At 36.8% G+C, this 17,974-nt stretch overlaps 2 protein-coding genes across 2 annotated transcripts in view; both read left to right on the top strand.

Annotated features, from left to right (window-relative positions):
* Positions 1-17,974, top strand: part of TEX11 (testis expressed 11) — a 508,239-nt gene that overhangs the window by 331,196 nt on the left and 159,069 nt on the right. The gene's annotated exons all lie outside the window — the stretch shown is intronic.
* Positions 3,603-3,806, top strand: LOC119522784 (guanine nucleotide-binding protein G(I)/G(S)/G(O) subunit gamma-5-like). Its single transcript, XM_037821419.1, has one exon. The coding sequence runs from the start codon at positions 3,603-3,605 to the stop codon at positions 3,804-3,806; it is 204 nt and encodes a 67-aa protein (XP_037677347.1).

Genomic DNA, 17,974 nt, shown 5'->3' with positions numbered 1-17,974 from the left:
GTTGTCTGATATCATGCAGATCAGTATCAGGATTCAATATGGACAGTGAGAGCACTGTCAAGTCTTTAGGAATTTTTGTATATAATCTCTAAGTATATGAATAATATTTTACCCATACAAATTTAGCTAACAGAAGGATAAAAATCCCTTTTAATTATTGTAATACTTTCAAACACTTCCTTTGTAATATATTTATATTTTAGCACCTCACTTTTACAAGGTGAAAGAACAAATCCTTTTCAACAGTTTTCTTTTAAAAGTGAGAAGACTTGTCTTCTGAAATAAAGGATGGTAACGTCAACATAAACATCAATAAGGATATTGTTCTGATATGATATAAAATCTTTGTCTTCTAGACAGGTACTCAGATAGTTAAGAAAAACTTTATCACCTTTCTTTAAAAGCAGACCAACAATCCAAGTTATTTGAACAGAGAGAAAACCAAACTCCAGTTTTGTATGAATACACGGTTTGACACAAACACTCTTAAAATATTATAAACAGGCCTATCAGATTTTGGGTCAGCGTTGACTATGACAGAATTCACTTTCACAAACCTACAACTTTCCATATCCATTAAGGTCTTGTCTTACATATTAAAACAAGCTGTTTTACTTTAAGACCAACCAGACTCCCTTAGACAAGCTCATCAAATTTTAGTCAGCGTTGACTAAAATAAACAAAATTCACTTTCACAAACCTTCTACAACTTTCCATATTCATTCAGTTCTTGTAGTTAGCATGAATACAACAAACAAAATTCACCTTCAGAAACTTTATACAACTTTCCATATTCATTCAGGTTTTGTGCTACACATTCTCTAGTGCATGTGTCCTACACACTCACTTTTTTTTTAACAAAGCGCATCTTGTATATTTTACATACCCACATACTTTAAGTTACCAAAAAGATCTTTGATATTGTCTTTAAACATTTCATAACACATAATTATTTGTAAAATAAAGTTTGTCAAAATAACAACTTAATTTTATTAAACACAAACTTACATTTTTTTTACCATAATAAAGCTCTAATAGATACAATGCTGCTTATTTTATCAGGAAATTTGTATAAATTTAGGGAAAATATAGGTCTAAACTTTGTCACTGCATTTTTTGCAGCACTATTTGCTTTTTTATTCCTTCTATTGAAAGTTAAAAAATCTCTTTTTCATAATACCCTAAAATTAAGAACAACCCTAAAAATATATTATCGAGGTCTGGAAAATATTCCACAATTGTTTAATTTGTCCCAAGCATAAATCCAGGAAAACTTTTCCGTAGTTCCCAAGGACATTTTCTTTTATTTACTGAAATTTGGCAATTAGATCTTAAATCAATTACTCCTATCCCAAGGCTGTTTATATTTTAGTAAAGATTTGTTTACTATGGCTACCAATGCAAAGGTATAACTGAAAGAAATAATTTTAAGTGGGGAATTCTTTCAGAACAAAACATGGCCTATTCTGCAGCATTTCTTCTTTGTCTACCATTTCTAATCTCCAGGCAGTAGAAAGAATTCTAAACCAAGCCCACATTTCCCCCATCTTTCTGCACCCAACCCTTCCCCCTTAGCTGGTTAGGCCCTAAAGGCGGGGATAGGCGAGACAGAAAGAATGAGGCCTGGTCTGTTGAAATTGGTTTTAAAAATTTTAAATGAGGGCAGTGGGATTTAAGACCCCTAAGGTGCCCTTAGTGTTGATGAGAATTCCTATGCTCTTCTTTTACTTGTTTCCAATTATTAGATCTATTTTGTCTAAAGCTGTGTCTTTGCCCTTTCCAGAGGTAGCCTTTTGCTGCCTTAGGGAAATTTCAGAGGGAAGTTTCTTTCCAATTTCCAGGTTTGTTTACAGTAATTACAAAATCTAAGGCTTTGAACCCTGGTTCCTAGAGGGGTTTCTTTTTTTTTCTCTGGGACTACAGGAGTACTAATTTAAATGTGTATGTGTGTGTGTGCGTGCTTATTTATCTTTAGTCCATTTCAGTAGAGCTCTTTTTTTCCCAATAGAGCTCTTTAAGCATTTTTTCTTAATTTGCTTTTACCATCCAGAGTTATAAAAATACACATTGAACAAACAGACACAAATAGAAAGTTAGTCACACAAAAAAACATAAACATAGAAATACACTTTTGAGAGGGACAAATAAAGGATTGAATATACATCAGCTCATCCCATTTCTGCTCTCTTTTGCAGAGCAACTCTAATTGTAATAGTGTCCTTTTCTATAGAGCAGTTTTCAGGCCGTTTCTTTCTTGTTTCTAAATCATATTGAGGCCAGACTGTGTTACAGAAATAAACTGTTTTTTGTTGTATTTTTTATAGGCTCATAACCAAACTCTTTCCAGTTTTTCAAAATATAGTGCAAAGGGCTATATTCAGGAATGCCATTAGAATTAGAATTTCCCATTTTAAAGAATTTCTGCAATCAGTAACCAATTAGGAACACTTAAACAATACAAATGCAGTAGCACACCAACTAACAAATTTAAACAGACACTTAACACTATATATTTAAGTAACATGCCAATTAATAACCAGACCAAACACAACAATTAACAATAAAACAGGCATTAAATGCTTACTATACATTAAGTAACACATCAGTTAACAAACAGGAATACTTAATTTCATTAAATACCAATTAATTGTTGGATTACTTAATTTTTCCAGGAGTATACTCAACAGGCAAACTCAGGGCCAGAGTCTTGAGCCCTGTACCAACAAACACAGGTCAGAGCCCCAAACCTTGTACATAATGGTACCCAGAAAACAAAGGTGTAGAGGTCAGAGCAAGGGGAGTCATTCTGGAAGCAGGACCCAGGGCCCCAAGCCCAGGTCTAGAGGATTCGAACCACCATAGTAACTTCCTGATCCACTTTTACCTTGATGACCCACTCACCTAGTCAGATATCTGGACTTGGAACTGGAAACTGTTTCTCTGTTTGAAACTTTTTAAGGTGTTGAGGGCCTGGAGTGCCAGCAGGGTAGAGAAAAACCCAGTTTCTGAGCTTCTAGAGTCTAGCAGCCAAAAACACTCGATTACCACGTTTACCTGTCCTGCTGGGGTGCCAGAACTTCGGGCATTCGGACTCCTTAGGCATTTTTGTCTCATCTGGGTCACCACATTGATACCAATCAAAAGCAGTTGGTTCTCTTCCCAGTGCACTCAAATGACCAATTCCTGAGACACCAGGGTTTCAAAGAGAGAAAGAGTTTATTGCTAGGTGCGAAGCGGGAGATCAGATGGCCTATTGGCCTAAAATCTATCTCCTCAAACTGCAGTAATTCTGATAGTTTTATAGTATAGTATCAAAAGATGGGCAAGTTTTAGGATAATGAGCACAAGGGCTCAAGATGACAAGGTTAGAGATGATCTAGTTATTGAGCATGTGCAGATTGATTACGTGCTTAGTCACAGAACATATGTAAGAAAACAGTGGCCTTAATATGATGATGGGCATGATTTTTAGTATACTGAGGTATAGGTCACTTAATAGGTTAAAGTTTAAGCTACTGTGCATGTCAGCCAAGCCCATTTTGGTTAGATCCGCCTTCCTTTATCAAAGATAGCTTTGGGGTTTCTCTGTTCTAACGTGCACCATGTCTGGTTCCTCCAGCATTGCCGCTATGAAAAAGGTGGTTCAGCAGCTCTGGCTGGAGGCCGGGCTCAACCACGTGAAGGTTTCCCAGGCAGCTGCAGACTTGAAACAATTCTATCTGCAGAATGCTCAACATGATCCCCTGCTAACTGGAATATCTTCAAGTACAAATCCTTTCAGACCCCAGAAAGTCTCCTTTTTGTAATAAAATGAATCTTTCAAGGGTTTTCTAAACCACTTATCATGAACCAGTGAATATTCAAAGGAGGGTTAAATTTGAAGCCTATACAAAGCTTATCCCTGTAACACATGTGCCATACTATACAAATTTCTACTTTTGTCAGTCCTTAACATCTACCTCTCTGAATTTTCATGAGTTTCTGTTTCACATGGGTAATTATTTTATATACACTGGCAACAGCATACAATAAAATACTTGGTATAAGAAAAAAGAAAGATAGCTTTGGAATTGGGATGGGTTCATTCTGGGCTGACTCAAAGCCCTTCATTAATAAACAGTGGGGACTGTCTTTAGTGATCATCAGACCCTAAAGTTCAAAAACCAGATGAAGGGGGTACAAGTGAGGGTCGTCACAAGGTTTTTACGATCACAAGGGCACAAGATAAAGGCTAAATAGTTATACAGTCATTATCAAAGATCAAGGTAACTAGATTATAGCTCAGCAATTTCAGGTATTTCCTTCTGATTATTCTAGTACACTAGAAAGTAAAAAGAAATAGCTATATAATGATTCAATAATCATAATGTTTTGTTAATTCCCAACTTCTCGGTTACAAGAATTTGATGAGTTTGACAAAATGCATAAATTTATGTAACTACCACCACAATCAAGATATAAAACAAAATATTCCCTTAGGCCCCTTTGTAGTCACTTTTTTCCCATCACTCCCAGCCCTGGAAACCGCTGATCTGTTTTCTGTCCCTATACTTTTGCCTTTTCCAGAATGCCGTATAAGTGGATCATACAGTATGAAGCTTTTTGAGCCTGGCTTCTTTCACTTAGCATAAGGCATTTAAAAATCATCCATATTGCTTTGTGTATCAATAGTTGTTCTTTTTTATTGCTGAGTAGTATTCTGTAGTACAGATAGACCACAGTTTATTTATCCGTTCACCAGTCAAAGGATAGTTGGGTGGTTTATAGTTTTGTCAATTATGAACAAAGGTACTATAAGCATCTGGATACATATTTTGATAAGATTTCATTTCTCTAGGGTAATTATCTAGGAATGGGATTTTTGGGTTGTCTAGTAAGTATATATTTAACTTTATAAGAAACTGTTTTACAAAGTGGCTGTATAATTTTGCATTCTGTCCAGCAATGTATGAGGAGTTCCAGTTGATATGCATCCTCACCAGCGCTTGGAAATTGTCATTTTTTTAATAAAGTTCATCCAGTCTAGTAGTTTTGTAGTGGTATCTTATCATAGCTTAATTAGCATTTCTATAATGTCTAATACTTGACATCTATATATATTCTGTGGTAGAGTGTTTATACAAATATTTTGCCTGTTTTTCTAGAGGGTACTGTGTTTTCTTACTGAGTTTTGAGAGTTCTTTATATATTCTGACACAGGTTCTTCATTAGATATGTATATGTGTTTGCACATTTTTTGTTTTTATTTTAACATTGTCTTTCAACAAGTACAAGTTTTAAATTTTTTGAAGTCCAATTTATCAAACTACTTTACAAATTGTGCTTTTGGTGTTGTATCTAAGAAATCTTTGCCTAATCCAAGGTCACAAAAAATTTCTCCTTACATTTTCCTCAAGAAGTGTTTTCTAGTTTTTAGTTTTACTTTTAGATCTTTGACCTATTTTGAGTTGATTTTCACATTTCATGCAAGGTGTGGATCAAAGTTCATTTTTTTTGTACATGGCTGTCCAATTGTTTCAGCACCACTTATTAAAAAAAAACTAAACTTTCTGCACTGAATTGCTTTTCACCTTTATTGAAAATCAGTTGTCGCATATGTTTGGATCTCTTTCTGGACTCTCTACTCTGTTCCACTGATTGATTCATCTATGTTTACATCATTCCCTAAGTCTTGTCTTGTGTAGCTATATAATAAATTTGAAATCATGTAGCATTAGTCCTCCAACTTTGTTCTTTTTTCAAAGGTGTTTTGGCTATTCTGAGTCCTTTGCATATCCATATGAACTTTAGTATCAGTTTGTTAATTTCTACAAAAGTTTCTGTTGGGATTTTGATTTTGAGTACATTTAACCTGTATATCTGTTTGGGGAGAATTTACATCTTAACATTAATGAGTTCTCTGACCCATGGAAAAGTTACATACTTGTATTTATTTAGATCTTTAATTTCTCTCAGCATTTGTTTTCTAGTTTTCAGTGTACAGGTCTTGTACATATTTTGTCAGATTTATCCCTAAGAGTATCATATTTTATCCTTTTTTAAAAATTTCAATTTCCAGTTAATCATTGCTAGTATGTAGAAATATAAATGATTTTGTATAGTGATCTTTTTTATTTATTTTTAATTTTAATTTTTCTTTATTAGAGAAGTTGTGGTTTTACAGAACAATGGTGCATAAAATACAGGATTCCCATATACCACCCTATTAAGTAACACCTTGCATTGACATGAAATATTTGTTACAATTTGGTGAAAGTGTATTTTTATAAATGTACTATTAACTATAGTCCATGGTTTAACTTAGGGTTATTTGTGCAGTGCAGTTCCATGGATTTAAAAATTTTTATTCTGTTACCATATATGTAACCCAACATTTCCCCTTTTAACCGCATTCAGATATATATTTCAGTGATTTTAATTATGTTCACAGTGTTGTGCTACCATTTCCACCATCCATTCCCAAAACATTTCCATTGTTCCAAATAGGAATCCTGTATGTGTATTGATCTTATATCCTACAAACTTGCTAGCCTCACTTATTAGTTCTAGTAGTTTTTGGTAGATTCAATCAAATTTTCTAGTGTTGTCCACAAATAAAGACAATTTTACTTCTTCCTTTCCAATCTGGATGCATTTTATTTATAGGTTTTTTTACTTGCCTTATTGTACTTGTTAAAATCTCCATAACAATAATGAAAAAAGGTGGTGAGAATGAACATCCTTGTCTATTTCCTGGTTTTAGGGGGAAAGCATTCATCTTCCATAGTTAAGAATGATGCTAGCTGGAGGTTTTCTTTTTCATTTTTTATGCATTTTTTTTTATTGTGAACTTTAACGTATATACCTAACAGTGATAACATGCGAAGTATGATTTAACAGGTAGAGAGCAAATTTCAAAGAATGTTATGGGTTACAGTTCCACAGTTTCAGTTATTTCCATTATTGTAAAATATAACATATATAGAGAAAGGTGTTAACTTTCAAAGCACAATTGAACGAATAGCTATAAGAGCAAATTTCAAAGAATGTTATAGGTTTCAGTTAACCATTTCAGTTATATCCTTCTAGCTATTTTAATACACTAGCATCTAAAAGTGTGTATATATATATATATATATATATATATATATATATATATATCACGTTTCAGTATTTGTAATCCTTTGTTAAATCCTATCATGTCTGTTGCTACCCCTTCCTCTTATTTAATCACATTCTTGATCTTCAGAGGTATCTAGGCAGAGACCACCCTAACTTGTTCATATTGAAAGGGATGTCAGCATCACGGGAAAGAGGGCTGCATCTGATTGTTGTTCTTACAAATGCTGTTGCCTCTGGGTTTTAGGACTTGTCTGGCATAGGAACACTCAGATGGATTTAAGTTTCTGAGAGATAAAATTTAGTGAGTGACTCTTTTATTGAATCTCAGTGAGTGAATCTTTTATAGAATAGGGAGTTAGGTATTTTGGGACTACTGTTGGTAAGGGCATGGCATACTGTGGCCATTTGGGATCTCTAGCTAGAGCTTGAATAAGTGAAACCTCCAGGATAGCCTCTCAACTCTATTTGAGATCTTTTAGCCACGGTAACCTTATTTTGTTACCTTCCTTTTCCCTTTTTTGGTCAAGAAGGAATTTTCAATCCTTCAATGCCAGGGCTAGGCTCATTCCTGGGAGTCGTATCCCACGTTGCCAGGGAGATTCATTACCCTGGGAGTTATGTCCCATGTTGGGTGGAAGTTAATGAATTTATTTGCCGAGTTGAGCTTAGAGAGAGAAAGGCCACATCTGAGCAACAAACGAGGTTCTCTGGAGGTCCCTCTTAAGCATCATTAGGAAGGCTTAGTCTCCCATTTACAGTCCTAAATTTCACAAGAGCAAGCCTCAAGATCAGGGGCTTGACTTATTATTAAGTAGGGAGTTCCTAATTTCACATAGCATATATTCTGTCCCAAGATAAACAGTCAATTTCTTACATTATCTTCACTTAGTTGTACAATCATCACTCTCAATTTTAAACAATTATCGTAACATGAAATATCCCAGAGCTCTTATCAGCCATGAATTCATCCCTAGTATTAGTGTAGTGCTGGTAAGATTTTCCTATTAAATATAGTCTATAATATATAATGGGCAGTTTTTCCATATACCACTCTGTTGTTGACTCTTTGGACTAGTGTAATACCTTATAAGTATATCATGATAACATTTATATTTGTAGTGCTGCTCTGTGGGTTACATGCCTTTAAGCAACCACTTTAGAACATGTACACCTTCAATGCAGCATTGGTACTTATAATCCCATTAACGAACCATAATCACACCTGCCCATTCCCATACCATTAAGTTCTCCTCATTATCATGTCTGTACATATTACATTATCATTCCACCTTCACTAACTTCCATCTATCTCTAGGTCCCCTATATTGTGCATTATAAGACACTGATTTTACATTTTTCATGGAGTTCACATTAGTGGTAACATACAATATCTCTCCTTTTGTATCTGGCTTATTTCACTCAGCATTATGTCTTCAAGGTTCATCCATGTTACCATATGTTTCAAGACCTCGTTCCTTCTTACTGCTGCAAAGTATTCTATAGTATGTATGTACCACATTTTGTTTATCCAGTCATCTGTTGAAAGACATTCAAATGGTTTCCATCTCTTGGCAATTGTGAACAATGCCACTATGAACATCAGTATTCAAATGCTGTTCATGTCACTGTTTTCAGATCTTCTGGGTATATACCCAGAAGTAAAATTGCTGGATAATAAGATAACTCGATATCTAGTTTTCTGAGGAAATGCCAAACTGTCTTCCACAGCGGTTGTACCATTATATAGTCCCACCAACAATGAATGAGAGTTCCAGTTTCTCCACATCCTCTCCAGCATTTGTAGTATCCTGTTTGTTTAATGGCAGCCATTCTTATTGGTATGAGATGATATCTCATTGTGGTCTTGATTTGCATTTCCCTAATAGCTAGTGAAGATGAACATCTTTTCAAGTGTTTTTTAGCCATTTGTATTTTCTCTTCAGAGAAATGTCTTTTCATATCTTTTGCCCATTTTATAATTGAGCTGTTTGTATATTGTCATTGAGTTGTAGGATTTCTTTATATAAGCAAGTTATCAGTCTCTTATCAGATACATGGTTTCCAAATATTTTCTCTAATTGTTTCGGCTCCCTCTTCACCTTTTTGACAAAGTTTTTAGAGGCACAGAAGCTTTTGATTTTGAGGAGTTCTCATCTATTTTTCTTTTGTTGCCTGTGTTTTAGGTGTAAGTTCTAAGAATCTACCTTCTAATACTAGGTCTTGAAGATGTTTCCCTACATTTTCTTCTAGGAGTTGTATGGTACAGTTTCTTATATTGAGGTCTTTGATCCAATTTGAGTTAATTTTTGTATAGGATATGAGGTAGGGGTCCTCTTTCATTGTTTTGGATATGGACATCCAGTTCTCCCAGCCCCAATTGTTGAAGGGACTGTTCTGTCCCAGTTCAGTGGATTTTGGGGCCTTATCAAAAATCAGTCAACCGTAGGTCTGGAGGTCTATTTCCAAACTCTTGATTCAATTCCACTGATAAATATGTCTATCTTTGTGCTGGTACCATGCTGTTTTGACTACTTTGGCTTTATAGTAGGCTTCAAAGTCAGGAAGTGTAAGTCCTCCCACTTCATTTTTCTTTTTTAGAATGGTTTTAGCAATTCGAGGCCCTTTTCCCTTCCAAATAAATTTGATAACTAGCTTTTCCAAGTCTACAAAGTAGGTTGTTGGAATTTTGATTGGAATTGCATTGAATCTGTAGATCAGTTTGGGTAGGATTGACATCTTAATGACATTTGGCCTTCCTATCCATGAACATGGAATATTTTTCCATCTCTTTATGTCCCCTTTTATTTCTTTTAGTAAAGTTATGTAATTTTCTGTCTAGAGGTCTTTTACATCCTTGGTTATGTTTATTCCTAGGTACTTGATTTTTTTATTTGCTATTGTGAATAGAATTTTTTTCTTGAGTGTCTCTTTAGTTAGGTCATTTCTAGTAGATAGGAGCATTACTGGCATTTGCACGTTAGTCTTATATCCTGCCACTTTGCTGAATTTGTTTATTAGCTCAAGTAGTTGTGTCATAGATTTCTCAGGATTCTCCAAATATACAATCATATCATCTGCATATAATGGCAGTTTCACTTATTCCTTTCCAATTTGGATACCTTTTATATCTTTGTCTTGCCGGATTGCTCTGGCTAGAACTCCTAGCACAGTGTTGAATATTAGTGGTGAAAGTGGGCATCTGTGCCGGTTTGAATGTATTGTGTCCCCCAAATGCCATTATCTTTGTGGTCTTGTGTGAGGCAGACCCTTGGGTGCTGGTTGGATTTGCTTGGAGTGTGCCCCACCCAGCTGTGGGAGATAATTTTGATGAGATGTTCCCATGGAGGCGTGGCCCCACCCATTCGGGGTGGGCCTTGATTGGTGGAGCTATATAAATGAGCTGACTCAAAGAGAGAAAAGAGAGTGCAGCTGGGAGTGATGTTTTGAAGAGGAGCAAGCTTGCTAGAGAGGAACGTCCTGGGAGAAAGCCGTTTTGAGGCCGGAGCTTTGGAGCAGATGCCAGCTGCCTTCCTAGCTAACAGAGGTTTTCTGGAGGCCATTGGCCATCCTCCGGTGAGGGTACCCGATTGCTGATGTGTTACCTTGGATGCTTTGTGGCCTTAAGACTGTAATTGTGTAGTGAAATAAGCCCCCGTTTTATAAAAGCCTATCCATCTCTGGTGTTTTGCATTCTGCAGCATTAGCAAACTAGCACAGCATCCTTGTCTTGTTCCTGATCTTAGGGGGAAGGTTTTCAGCCTCTCACCATTGAGTACTATGCTGGCTGTGGGTTTTTCATATATGGCCTTTATCATATTGAGGAAGTGTCTTTCAATTCCTACCTTTTGAAGTGATTTTGTCAAAAAAGTATGCTGAATTTTGTCGAATGCTTTTCCAGCCTCTATTGTGATGATCACTTGATGTTTCCCTTTTGATTTGTTAATGTGTTGTATTATATTGATTTTCTTATGTTGAACCACCCTTGCATGCCTGGGATGAACCCCACTTGGTCGTGGTATATGATTTTTTTAATGTGTCTTTGGATTCGATTTGAAAGTATTTTGTTGGGAATTTTTGCATGCATATTCATTGGGTAGATTAGCCTGTATTTTTCCTTTCTTGTAGCATCTTTATTTGGTTTTGGTATTGGAATGATGTTTGCTTCATAAAATGAGTTAGGTAGTTTCCATTTTTCTCAATTTTTTGAAAGAATTTGAACTGGAATGGTGTCAGTTCTTTTTGGAAAGTTTGGTAAAATTCCCCTGTGAAGTCATCTGTCCCTGGGCTTTTATTTGTAGGAAGCTTTTTGATGACAGATTGGATCTCTTTACTTGTGATTGGTTTGTTGAGGTCTTCTATTTCTTCTCTGGTCAGTCTAGGCTGTTCTTGTGTTTCCAGGAAATGATCTATTTCCTCTAAATTATCTAGTTTGTTGGTATACAGTTGTTCATAGTATAGTTTTATGAGTTTTTAAATTTATTCTGAATCTGCAGTAATGTCCCCCCCTTTCATTTATGGTTTCGTTTATTTGGGTCTTCTCTCTTTTTGACTTTGTCAGTTTAGCTAAGGGTTTGTCAATCTTGTTGATCTTCTCAAGAAACCAACTTTTGGTTTTATTTATTCTCTCTATTTTTTTTTCTCCATATCATTTATTTCTGCTTTAATCCTTGTTATTTCTTTTCTTCTATTTGCTTTAGGGTTAGTTTACTGATCATTCTCTAGCTTCTTCAGTTGTTCCATTAGTTTTTTGATTTTAGCTCTTTCTTCCTTTTTTAATGTATGCATTTAGAGCTATAAATTTCCCCCTCAGCACCGCCTTCACTGCATCCCATAGGTTTTGATACATTGTGGTCTTATTTTCATTTGTCTCTATTTAGCAATTTTTCTTGCAATTTCTTCTTTGACCCACTGATTGTTTAGGAGTGTGTTGTTTAACCTCCACATATTTGTGAATGTTCTGGTTCTTTGATGGTTATTGACTTCTAGTTGCATTCCATTGTGGTCAGAGCATGTGCTTTGAATAATTTCAATCTTTTTATATGTACTGAGGCATGTTTTATGCCCCAGCATATGATCTATCCTGGAGAATGTGCCATGAGCACTAGAGAAGAATGTATATCCTGGTAATTTGGGATGTAATGCTCTATATATGTCTGTAAAGTCTAATTTGTTTACCATATTGTTTAGGTTCTCAGTTTCCTTATTTGTATTTGTCCTCTGGTTGTTATACCTGTAGAAGAGAGTGGTGTATTGAAGTCTCCCATGATTATTGTAGAAGCATCTATTGCTTCCTTCAGTTTTGCCAATGTTGGTCTCATGTACTTTGGAGCACCTTGATTGGGTGCATAAACATTTATGATTGTTATTTCTTCTTGGTGATTTGTCCCTTTTATTAGTATGTAGTGTCCTTCTTTGTCTCTTATGACATCTTTGCATTTAAAGTCTATTTTACCCAATATTAGTATTGTTACCCTGCTTTCTTTTGACTGTAGCTTGCACGGAATTTTTTTTTTCTTGTCCTTTCACTTTCAATCTCTTTGTGTCACTGGGTCTAAGATGAGTCTCTTGTGAACAGCATATTGACGATTCATACTTTTTAATCCATTCTGCCAATCTATATCTTTTTTTTTTTATTATTGAGATTGTTCAGATACCATACAATTATCCAAAGATCCAAAGTGTATAATCACTTGCCCCTGGGTACCCTCATACAGCTGTGCATCCATCACACTTAATTTTTGTTCAATTTTTAGAAACTTTTCATTACTCCAGACAAGAAATAAAGTGAAAGATGAAAAAAGAAAAAAAGAAAAGGAAACTCTAGTCCTCCCCTATCCCTAACCAACCCCCCTCAATTGTTGACTTCTAGTATTGATATAGTACATTTGTTACTGTTTATGAAAAAATGTTGAAATACTACCAACTGTAGTATATAGTTTGTAATAGGTATATAGTTCTTCCCTATATGCCCCTCTATTATTAACTTCTAATTGTATTGTCATACATTTGTTCTGGTTCATGGAAGCGATTTCTAGTATTTGTACAGTTGATCATGGACATTGCCCACCATAGGATTCAGTTTTATACATTCCCATGTTTTGACCTCCAACTTTCCTTCTGGTGACATATATGATTCTGAGCTTCCCCTTTCCACCTCATTCACACACCATTCGGCACTGTTATTCTCACATCTTGCTACCAACACCCCTGTTCATTTCCAAACGTTTAAATTCATCCTAATTGAACATTCTGCTCATACTAAGCAACCACTCCCCATTCTTAAGCCTCACCCTATATCTTGGTACCTTATATTTCATGTCTATGAGTTTACATATTATAATTAGTTCCTATCAGTGAGACCCTGCAATAATTGTCCTAATGTGTCTGGCTTATTTCACTCAGTATATTGCCCTTGAGGTTTTGTCATCAACCCATTTTTTTTTAATATGGTTTTGTTCACTCACCATACATTGCATCCCAAGTAAATAATGGATGGTTTTCTGCATGGTCATACATTTATGTGTTCACCACCTTCACCACTATCTATATAAGAGCATCTACATTTCTTCCACAAGGCAGGAGGGAGAGTCAAAGAAGGTAGAGAGGCAAAAGAAAGAGGAAAAAAAAATGGCAGCTAGGAAGCAGCAAAAGGAAAAATAACCTTAAATCAAAGTAGAATAAAGAATCAGACAGTACCGCCAATGTCAAGTGTTTAACATGCCTCCCCTATCCCCCCCTCTTATCTGCATTCACCTTGGTATATCACCTTTGTTACATTAAAGGAAGCATAATACAATGATTCTGTTAGTTACAGTCTCTAGTTTATGCTGATTGCATCCCTCCCCCAATGCCTCCCCATTTTTAACACCTTGCAAGGTTGACATTTGCTTGTTCTCCCTCGTAAAAGAACATATTTGTACATTTTATCACAATTGTTGAATACTCTAGATTTCACCAAGTTACACAGTCCCAGTCGTTATCTTTCCTCCTTTCTTGTGGTGTCTCACATGCTCCCCACCTTCCTCTCTCAACCGTATTCATAGTTATCTTTGTTCAGTGTACTTACATTGTTGTGCTACCATCTCCCAATATTGTGTTCCAAACCACGCACTCCTGTCTTCTATCACCCTGTAGTGCTCCCTTTAGTATTTCCTGTAGGACAGGTGTCTTGTTCACAAAGTCTCTCATTGTCTGTTTGTCAGAAAATATTTTGAGCTCTCCCTCATATTTGAAGGACAGCTTTGCTGGATACAGGATTCTTGGTTGGCGGTTTTTCTCTTTCAGTATCTTAAATATATCACACCACTTCCTTCTTGCCTCCATGGTTTCTGCTGAGAGATCCGCACATAGTCTTATTAAGCTTCCTTTGTATGTAATAGATTGCTTTTCTCTTGCTGCTTTCAGGATTCTCTCTTTGTCTTTGACATTTGATAATCTGATTATTAAGTGTCTTGGCGTAGGCCTATTCATATCTCTTCTGTTTGGAGTACGCTGCGCTTCTTGGATCTGTAATTTTATGTCTTTCTTAAGAGATGGGAAATTTTCATTAATTATTTCCTCTATTATTGCTTCTGCCCCCTTTCCCTTCTCTTCTCCTTCTGGGACACCAATGATACGTACATTATTGTACTTTGTTTCATCCTTGAGTTCCCGGAGACGTTGCTCATATTTTTTCATTCTTTTCTCCATCTGCTCCTTTGCGTGTAGGCTTTCAGGTGTTTTGTTCTCCAGTTCCTGAGTGTTTTCTTCTGCCTCTTGAGATCTGCTGTTGTATGTTTCCATTGTGTCTTTCATCTCTTGTGTTGTGCCTTTCATTTCCATAGATTCTACTAGTTGTTTTTTTGAACTTTTGATTTCTGCCGTATACATGTCCAGTTCTTCCTTTACAGCCTCTATCTCTTTTGCAATATCTTCTCTAAACTTTTTGAATTGATTTAGCATTAGTTGTTTAAATTCCTGTATCTCAGTTGAAGTGTACATTTGTTCCTTTGACTGGGCCATAACTTTGTTTTTCTTAGTGTTGGTTGTAATTTTCTGTTGTCTAGGCATGGTTTCCTTGGTTATCCAAATCAGGTTTTCCCAGACCAGAACAGGCTCAGGTCCCAGAGGGAAGAAATATTCAGTATCTGGTTTCCCTGCAAGTGTGTCTTAGAAAATTGCTCCACCCTTTGATGCCTCAGGTCACTGTGCTTTTTTGCCCAGCAGGTGACACCTGTTAGCCTATAATTCTTGACTGGTATGAGGAGGTATGGCCGTGTTCCCCCAGGCTCTGGGGTCTGGTTCTGAATGGAAAGGGCCCCACCCCTTTCCTCCTAGAGAAGACAGACCCCCCAGGTGGAGGTCATTAGCATTTCAATGGTCTCGCTCTCTGCTTGTGGTGTCTCCACCCTTCCCCGAGTCACAGCCCTGGAAACTGAAAATGACTGGGGCTTTCTCCACTGAGCCGAAAAAGAAACAGATAGTCCCCTTCAGACCCAGTCCAAGGCGACCCTCCGGCTCTCCAAGGTCAGTCGTCACCCAAAGCCTCTGTCTGTTTTTTGGGGATGTGTACCTGTAGTGAGCAGTTCACACTCGGTACTTAAAACCCCAGTTGGAGCTCAGCTGAGCTATATTCGCTTGCTGGGAGGGAGCTTCTCTCTGGCACCACTAGGCTTTGCAGCTCAGGCTATGGGGGAGGGAGTCTCACGACTTGGTTCCGCAGGTTTTACTTACAGATTTTATGCTGTGTTCTCGGGCATTCCTCCCAATTCAGGTTGGTGTATGATGAATGGATGGTCTTGTTTGTCCCCCCGCAGTTATTCTGGATTATTTACTAGTTGTTTCTGGTTTTTTGTAGTTGTTCCAGGGGGACTACTTAGCTTCCGCTCCTCTCTATGCCACCATCTTGCCCGAGTCTCAATCTATATCTTTTAATTGGGGAGTTTAATCCATGCATAATCAGTGTTTTTACTGTGAAGTCAGTTCTTGAATCCGCCATCTTATCCTTTAGTTTTTAGTTGTCAGATATGTTTTTTTCCCTTTCTCTCTTTTTTTCCTTTAAGTTACACTTACTAATACTCTGCAGTTCTGTGCCCTTCCCCAGGCCTCTCTTTCCCTTCCTTTTTTCTCCATTGGTAGAGCTCCCTTTAGTATTTCTTGCAGGGCAGGTCTCTTGTTAAATTCTCTCAGCATTTATTTGCAAAAATTTTGTACTCTCCCTCAATTTTGAAGGAGAGCTTTGCTGAATAAAGAATTCTTGGCTGTCAATTTTTTCTCTTTCGGAATTTTAAATATGTCATACCACTGCCTTCTCGCCTCCATGGTGCCTGCTGAGTAGTCAGTCCTTGTTTGTGGTGACTTGCTTCTCTCTTGCTGCTTTCAGAACTTTCTCCTTCCCTTCAGCATTTGACAATCTGAGCAGAATATATCTCGGAGTGGGTTTATTTGAATTTATTCTATTTGGAGTTCTTTGGGCTTCTTTGATTTACATATTTATGTCATTTAGAGGAGTTGGGAAGTTTTCCTCAACTATATCTTTTTTTTAATATTCATTTTATTGAGATATATTCACATACCACGCAGTCATACAAAACAAATCGTACATTCGATTGTTCACAGTACCATTACATAGTTGTACATTCATCACCAAAATCAATCCCTGACACCCTCATTACCACACACACAAAAATAACCAGAATAATAATTAAAGTGAAAAAGAGCAACTAAAGTAAAAAAGAACACTGGGCGCCCTTGTCTGTTTGTTTGTTTGTTTGTTTGTTTCCTTCCCCCACCTTTCCACTCATCCATCCACAAACTAGACAAAGGGGAGTGTGATCCCCACGGCCCCCCCAATCCCACTGTCCCCCCTCATAAGCCACATTTTTATACAATTGTCTTCAAGATTCATGGGTTCTGGGTTGTAGTTTGATAGTTTCAGGTATTTACTGCTAGCTATTCCAATTCATTAGAACCTAAAAAGGGTTGTCTATATTGTGCGTAAGAGTGCCCACCAGAGTGACCTCTCGGCTCCTTTTGGAATCTCTGCCACTGAAGCTTATTTCATTTCCTTTCACATCCCCCTTTTGGTCAAGAAGATGTTCTTCATCCCACGATGCTGGGTCTACATTCCTCCCCGGGAGTCATATTCCACGTTGCCAGGGAGATTCACTACCCTGGGTGTCTGATCCCACGTAGAGGGGAGGGCAGTGATTTCACCTTTCAAGTTGGCTTAGCTAGAGAGAGAGGGCCACATCTGAGCAACAAAGAGGCATTCGGGAGGAGGCTCTTAGGCACAATTATAGGGAGGCCTAGCCTCTCCTTTGCAGCAACCCTGAACTGTATCTTGAAGCACTCTTCCTAGCCCTTTACCCTTCTGTTCTCCTTTTGTGACACCGGTGATTCTTATATTTGTGTCCTTCATGTTTTCCATCATTTCCCTGAGATCCAATTCTAATTTTTCTATTTTTTTCCACCATTTTTTGTTTTGTGCTTTTGCATTCCATCTCCCTGTCCTCTAGTTCATTTATTCTTTCCTCTGCCTCTTCAAATCTGCTGCTGTGTGTCTCAAGTATATTTTTAATTTGATCAATAAGATTATTTTATTTCTATAAGGTCTGCTATTTTTTATTTACTCTTTTATTTCCATAAGATTTGCTATTTTTTATTTACTCTTTCAAATTCTTCTTTATTCTCCTCTAAGGTCTTCTTGATGTCCTTTATACCCTTAACAGTCTCATTGCAGTTGTTTTGGAAATTTGCGTGTATGTCTTTGATTAATTGCTCCAAGTTCTGTGTCTCCTCTGGCCTTTTAATTTGCTTGTTTGGGTTGTCCGTATCTTCTGGTTTCTTCATACACTTTATGATTTTCAGTTGTTGGCCTCGTGGCATTTGCTTA

The sequence above is a fragment of the Choloepus didactylus genome, chromosome X (assembly GCF_015220235.1).
Source record: "Choloepus didactylus isolate mChoDid1 chromosome X, mChoDid1.pri, whole genome shotgun sequence".
NCBI classification, from domain to species: domain Eukaryota; kingdom Metazoa; phylum Chordata; class Mammalia; order Pilosa; family Megalonychidae; genus Choloepus; species Choloepus didactylus.
Note: the sequence above shows the minus strand (reverse complement) of the source record. Positions and strands in the feature narration are given on the sequence as shown.